This window comes from Lethenteron reissneri, chromosome 5 (genome assembly GCF_015708825.2).
Source record: "Lethenteron reissneri isolate LAM-NWPU_2019-01 chromosome 5, ASM1570882v1, whole genome shotgun sequence".
In the NCBI taxonomy this organism is placed as follows: Eukaryota; Metazoa; Chordata; class Hyperoartia; order Petromyzontiformes; family Petromyzontidae; genus Lethenteron; species Lethenteron reissneri.
In genome coordinates, this window is record NC_083783.1 from 7,835,560 (window position 1) to 7,843,067 (window position 7,508).

General features: G+C 46.9%; 1 protein-coding gene across 2 annotated transcripts in view; it reads left to right on the forward strand.

Annotated features, from left to right (window-relative positions):
• SNX9 (sorting nexin 9) overlaps nucleotides 1-5,424 on the forward strand; it is a 51,787-nt gene extending 46,363 nt beyond the window's left edge. For both annotated transcript variants that reach the window (XM_061567732.1, XM_061567739.1), the window contains exon 18: nucleotides 2,854-5,424. In XM_061567732.1, coding sequence (XP_061423716.1) covers nucleotides 2,854-2,904 — 51 coding nt within the window. In that variant the 3' untranslated portion in view covers nucleotides 2,905-5,424. The remainder of the gene's footprint in view (nucleotides 1-2,853) is intronic.
• The last annotated feature ends 2,084 nt before the right edge of the window (nucleotides 5,425-7,508 follow it).

Here is a 7,508-nt window from a genome sequence, read left to right on the forward strand (position 1 = left end):
CTATCAACTGCACTTGCCCAAACAGTCTATGCAGGCTACACGGGGGTCTTTGTTGTTGCAATGGTTTGAACGCTGCGTTATGATCCCAGCCACATCGATTTGATTTCTCACCATACACATCGATCCATCGCATGTGGCACCTGAAACTATCCTGGATCTCTCCTATGTCTACTCGCCCTTAGATTATTACCTTGCTGCAGTATGCAAGCATCGGCACCGGGGGAGACAAAGGCTGTGATGCTAGCTCTTTATATGTCCTGCCAGCCTTCATAGGTATTCGCTAACGATGCTTGCCGCGACGTCGTACGAGGCTAAATGGCCACATCACCCAGAATGCATCCATCGGATCTCACAAACTAAGCATGGTGGAGCCTGGGAATTGCCTGCATGGGTGACCTATGGCAATGCAATTGGCGTGCCGTGCATGTTGTGAGCAGCAGGCTTTGGGGCTACTTTGTGAGCAGCAGAGAGCAGAGGGCAACACATTCCGTTATTCAATCTTGATTTGAAGCTTTCGTGACTGCAGGGATCCATACTCTTTGGTTCTTTCGGTAAAGTCACGTAGGTATAAAATAAAATAAATCACGACGTTTCGGGTGCAACACAAGCATCCGTCATCAGGTGGGAAAGCTTGGTCTGCTGCTGAGGCAGACTGTTTAAAAAATATATTTTTGAAATCTACTTTTATGTCTTGTAAGTTTTCACGGCTCGACGTGTGAGAAATGGTCTTAGAAGCGACTCTTGCGGGATAGGATCAGCGCTCGCTACGGGTATCCCGATAGAGTAGATTTTAAGAGCATTTCTTGTACGATACTTAGGGGCCGTCCATAAATGACGTCACGCACCTAGGGGTGGGGGGGGGGGTCAGACATTTGTGACAATGTGTGACGAGCGGGGGAGGGGTGAGAAATGTGACGTCACGTCAAAATGCGCAACTTTAAATAAATATAGACGACACGTTCTACCTAATTAAATCGACTTTTTTTTAATAAATGTTTTCTCCTACAACATCAGAGTGCAGCACTCACATTAAATACGCACTACAATGACAATAGTTTAAAGCGATTTGAAGCATGTTTTATTTTGGGGGGGGGGGGGCAGAGCTTTGTGACGTCATTTGAGGGGGGGGTCTGACTTTTTGTGACGTCATGTGACGAAGGGGCGGGGGGGAGGGTCAAAAATCGTCCAAAATCGCGTGACGTCATTTATGGACGGCCCCTTATATGGTCCCATGTCTGTGCTCTCCACCGTCATCGACTTGTACTGAGCAGCGTGGTGAACGAATCCTCCGTGACCCACATCATGTGGGGAGTCCCTCCTCCAGCAGTGGGATTATTAGAGGGCGATCATCAGATACAAAACATGAAACGTGGCCGTTGCCACCTCTACAGAGAAGATGCGTATGAACACAGGATGTCGTTGAAGACCACTGTCTGTACAGGGACGTGCGCGTGTGCGTGTGTGTGCGTGTGCATTTGTACATTTGCATCCTCGCATTCCACCAAACGTGCAGCTGTTTTTAGAATCCCCACAAAATAAATGAGCCTTAGTAATCCTGCCGTGATTGAATGCCAGTGAACGGAGCTTAGGTTCGGCGGGCCGGGGCATAAAGCCATCGACTTCGCTCATGCTCCGCCCTATCTGTATCAGTAAATACTGAAGACTGCCACTTCAAACCGGCGTTGTTCTGCCCGCTATTCAATCTGCCACGATTGACACAGTGCAGGCTTTTAAGCCGACGATAAACGGCCTCGACTGCAAGCCTAACGGTTGTGGAAGGTTGCACAACGTTAGCCATTGATCTCTCACCAACGGCCGCAATTTGAGCTAATTGGAGCAATTCGTTTCAAGTAAATTTCTTTTTTGGGAATGTGGTGGGGGTTTTTTTTTTCTTGTTGTTACAACTTGAACAAGAAAGAAGCGAGTTGTCTTTTTTGTTGTCTGCCGTCGTGAAAGTGTGCAGAAGTGCATTTGTCATTTATGTCTGTGGGAATAATTGCAGAGTGCGGTGTGTTGCCAAAATAACACCCGCCACCTTTGGCTTCAATTCAGCAGGGCCATACTCTCTCACACCTTGATTGAAACCTACAGCAGGCACCCTAGGCTGGCATGTAAGAGAGTGCCCATCTTTCGATTTAAAGCTTTCGTGACTGCAGGGATTCATATTCTTGGTTCTTACGGTAAAGTCACGTAGAATTGAAATAATAAAATAGTGAGATTTTTTACATTTTATTTTATTATTTCCCTTCTACGTGACCATCGTGAACGTATCGTCGTCTATCTGCCGCCGAATGAAGGCCTCCCACAATCCATTGCAATCCCTCAGTATCTCGCAATGCAACGATCCATCCTGGCTACTGCACCCCGGTTGATCTCGTCGTTACGTCTCCGTGGTGGATCATCCTCTGAGCCGCGTTCCTTCCCTTCAGCTGCCATTGTTTGTAGTTGAAGTCATTGCCCATCATCCCTCCCAGCGACGAGTGCTGCCCAAGGCCAGTTACTCTCCTCAACAGGCCACGTGGTGTCTCCAACTTGATTTGTTCTCTTTGATCCCTGTCGTTCCCCTTCCTGCCTCTCAGTGGGATTAAAAGCGTGCCCTCACCATTCCTCTTCGACATGCGCATTCTTCTGCCTTTGTTCAATTCTCTCCGTCTGTTTCCACGTTTCCCATCCGTGTACCAGAGCCAGGGGGCAGGTGGCATGGAGACAGAGGGTGGATTAATCATCACCGTATATCATCATTGATTTCCTTGCAGTTGGCTGCTATGGTAATTGGTATGACATGTGACCTGCTTTTATTCAATGTGTGTGACACCCCCCCCCCCACCCCCGCCGCTGAATGAATATGTGCAGATCACAGGGAAACTCCAGGAAGCTCTTTTGGCCTTCGATTCCTGCGAGTGAGAGACCCGGGACGGCGTATGACAGCAGCAAGAAAATACCGTCAAAACTCACGCGGGCATCAACAACGAGAATTGATCATTCTGGGCCCACACACCTCCCGGGCACCGAGACTCACATCGTCAGCCTCCTGGAAACCGTCACGTGCCGAGCCGGCCTCTGTCTCTTCCGGGTTTTTAATTTGCTTTATTTAAATCGTTTTTTGTCGTTGTTGTTGAGCAAATGTTTCGGTCTTTTTGTTGCAAATCGCGGTTCGTTTTATACACGGGGCGTAAATCGGGGAACAGAATCTTCGACGTGAAAAAGCACAAATTTTCGTCACGTCCGGGTGCTGAAATTACTCGGTGCGAATGAAGAGGAGGGAGTGATAATTTGATGGTCATTGGAGTTAAATTAAGATGCAGCAAAAGGGAGTCCATATGAGGCGCTTTCTTGTTTCTATTTGGCTCTCGTGTGCTCGGTGTGGGGAATCGGAGGTGTGCATAGTTTTCTGAACTCAACATCGGGTGATTTGACCACAGCCGTCGGTGGTGGGTGCCTAAGGAAGACCCCCCCCCCTTCCGCCCTCATGCACGTGGCAGTGACCTCTGCACTTTCTGAGAATCTGTAAATATCCGTGCCCTTGGACGTGTGTGCGTGAGTCAAGGCCGGCGCTTGAGACGCCCCAATTTGAAACGATGGAAGTAATTTGCATTCACGTTTGCAGCCCTTCCACAAGCCACGACCTGCGACACCGCTGTGTCATGTGACCAGGGTGTCTTGATCATTGACCGAGTTTTATGAGAGATCTGCTGAAGCACCGGACTGGCCACAAAAGTCTTGCAGGTTAACCCATCTCCTGCAAGAAAACCGCCTGGGGCTAACGATGATTATGTTATGGCGCAACCGCATAGGTTTTCCTGGTTTGCGATGTACAGCTGTCCGATGTGTTTTCGGGGGTTGTAACGCACGCGTCGTTCAGCACGATGTCGGACGCTTTGTTCCGCCTGCTGGAAGCTTTATTATACATCTTTAAACACATTTCCTCCACGTGCTTGGAGCCTCTTCTGGAATTTTTTGAGGAGCTCCCCCTCCCCGCACGTGGAACAAACAAGGCGGCGCAACCCAAGAGGTCGTAGGTGCGTGAACGGGTGCTGACATTGCAGTCGTCACACGAGAATGTTAATATTCACGTCCACCAACGTTGCACTCTTAGCTGCGCTGGTGCTGCTGCCTTTTATTGAATGATAATTGAATGTGCAACCGGGGCCTTGTGAAGAAAGCTCCGCTGTCGTTTTTCGCAGGCCGCAGTCAATTAAATTCACGGTCGCTCAAACACCGAGTGCAATGTTCGTGTGAAATGAGAATCGCGTGAGCTTTTGCGATATCTGCCTGTTCGGGTGTTAAACAATTACGGCAATTATCATTGTATTTTTATATGGGAGCAACTCTGCAGGGTTTACAGTGCCGGAGGTGGCCGGAGGTCACAGGGGGCAGGGCACCTCCCATGAGCGCGGTTGGCAATGTGCGGTGCGAAAGAAGTTCAACATACATGCGTACAACACTGACCCTTGAGCCACGTGCAGCCAGCCACCTATTGTGAAACTGGGTTTCAAGTGAAGCGAGATGATGGTCTCGGCCTGGTCACCAATGTGTGCATGACCCCCCCCGCCACCCCACTCTACCACTTAATTTGCTTAAATTCCAGCTCTGAGACCTAAGATGTCAGTGTGATTGACGTGCGGCAAACGCTCTTTGCAGGGCATACGTTAAACTCTAAAACTATGTTTTATTTTAACAGGTAAGGCACTGAGCTGTATAGCTCATTTTCATGAGCGACCTGGTCACAAATGATAGCTCAACAAATTTACAGCAGCCAAATACTCTAAACGCGTGTTAATTCTAAATGCGGAGACAAAAACCGGAGAACAATCCACGCGACCATGGGGAGAGAGACACGCAAACTCCAAATATACAACAGGCAATTAGGGTTGGGATCTAACCCATGACCTCCTGTATACCAGGCGAGGGAGTTAACATCTCACCACGGAGAGAGATGCAAACTCCAACTATACAGCAGGCGTCAGGGTTGGGATCGAACCCACGACCTCCTGTATACCAGGCGAGGTAGTTAACATCTCGCCACTGCGGTGGCCCTATAAAAGGTGTGTCTCTAGAACGGGCGAAGTAGGCGACCTCCAGAAGTAGTTCTGTGGGCCATGCTTTGACACAGGGTGATTCACTGCTAGCTGAGTATAGTAATTCGTCTCGTGACAGGTCACTGATAACACAATTGTAATATAATTTGGGAAAAATAGGAGCAATGTTAAGAGCACACATCTGTATAGCTGTATACACTACACACATTTACAATAGTTGGCAATACTGTGTACTTTTACATTTAATTTTAAAATCTGGTAAATGCAATCTTACACGATCCGACATTTTTTGCGTCTTTTGAGTTGTGTTTCTTGTGTGAATGTAATTGTTTATTTCACAACAACAACAATTATCTTTCTACATAAATAAAGACCTTAATCTGTATGTATGTCTCACAAACCGCTAAGGTACTTCCCGACAAGGTACAAAGCTGAAATTTGGTACATAGGTAGCTTTTAGGACACAACAAGAAAAATCTGAAAATCCGACATTTTGTATTTTAAGGCTGCCAAATCTCGATTTTAAGTTCCCCATAAACATGTTTGTACGTTTCGATTTAAAGCTTTCGTGACTGCAGGGATCCATCTTCTTGGTTCTTTCGGTAAAGTCACGTAGAAGGGAAATAATAACATAATAATAAAACATAATAAAATAAAATTCTCACGACGTTTCGGCCACAACGCAAGCAGCCGTCCTCAGGTGAAGAACAGGGCTGTCGATTTCGGACGCTGTCTTTCCGACAGCCCTGTTCTTCACCTGAGGACGGGTGCTTACGTTGTGGCCGAAACGTCGTGAGAATTGTAATTTATTATGTTTTCTTTTTATTATTTTATTATTTCCCTTCTACGTGACTTTACCGAAAGAACCAAGAAGATGTTTGTACGTGTCATTCAGAAATCGTCTAACATATGACATTGCGCGTTTTTTTAAATAGAGCCTTAAATAGCAAATAAAATTAGAGTGAGAACAATTGTTCTATATTTAATTGTTTTTGAGATATTTCGGATTAAAGCGGTTTTGAATGAAAAAGATACGCATTGTATGATGTTCAAATCTGAATAATTTGGAAACGGTAAAAGATGGGAGCTTCCCCTCATAGAGTATTAAGTTAGTTCATTTTAGTTCTTTACAATAAAAAAACAAAACGGAATCTTTAATTTCAGTGGTTTAATTTCAGTGGGTACTTATTTAAATAGAAAAAGTTTAATCAAGTCTTCAACATTTTTTTTCCTGGAAAAATAATGTTTTTTGGAGTAGTTAGTGTCTGATCGTAGATTAAAATGGGATAAAAAAAAACATCAGGTTAATTAAATGTATTGAAAACTTTTGCCTGGCGAAGACATGCTTTATGAACTCGTAATGGTATTAATTTACAATCCTTTCTCAATCTGCTGCTGTATGATGGCCTTTGGAATGCTTCGTCAAGTTACGGATTTTGTGGGACCACACGTCACCACATTGGTCAATCCGAGTGGGCGAAACGTGGGTGGGGGACATGGGAGCCAGGATCGGTGGAGATATCAAATTCCAGTGATGTTAGCAGTGAATGGGAATCGAGCTCAGGTTGCAGGACTCAAAGGCCAGTGGATGAACCGCTGTCCCACTGGTCCCTTCACTTACCTCCGTGCACCGTAATTCTGTAACAGTAGAGGAAGAGATGCCAATGAATTAAAAGGCAGATGAATTAATGGCAATGCAGCTTGCAGGAATTTTTCAAGGCATTAACGTAATTGGGTTTTCTAACCGTTTTCCCCCCTTTTTAATTTCCTCCTAAACTCCTGCGCGCGAAGGCATGCTGCCACACGACCTTCATACCATCTACCCACCCATACAGCATCCCACTTACCCACGCATACAGCCACCCACCCATACAGCCACACAAACTCCATACCATCCACCCATTCATACAACCTCCCACTCACCCACCCATACAGCCACGCACCTATACAGCCTCCCACTCACCCACCCATACAGCCACACACACTCCATACCATCCACCCACCCATACAGCCACACACACTCCATACCATCCACCCACCCATACAGCCACCCACACTCCATACCATCCACCCACCCCCATACAGCCACCCACACTCCATACCATCCACCCACACCACACTCCATACCATCCATCCCACCCACCCATACAGCCACCCACTCACATGCCACACACATGCACAACACACTCATGCTACTACCCACACACGCACACTCGCACACCTACACCCAGCCACGCAAGCACATGCTCCCCCGTTAAGTAGTCGTGGCGAGTCATTTCCGTGAGTACAGTTAGCCACACTGAAGCTCGCGATGGAGTAGTGGCGCAGTGGTTAGCGCATGTGTGCTAGAAACTCAGTGTCCTGAATTTGCTGCGTGGCCAGGGCAGACGTCAGTGGCAAGTGACAATCTGATCACCCCCCACCGAACCTACCTTCACTGACCAGCAAAGAGAAGTATGGTAAAAACCA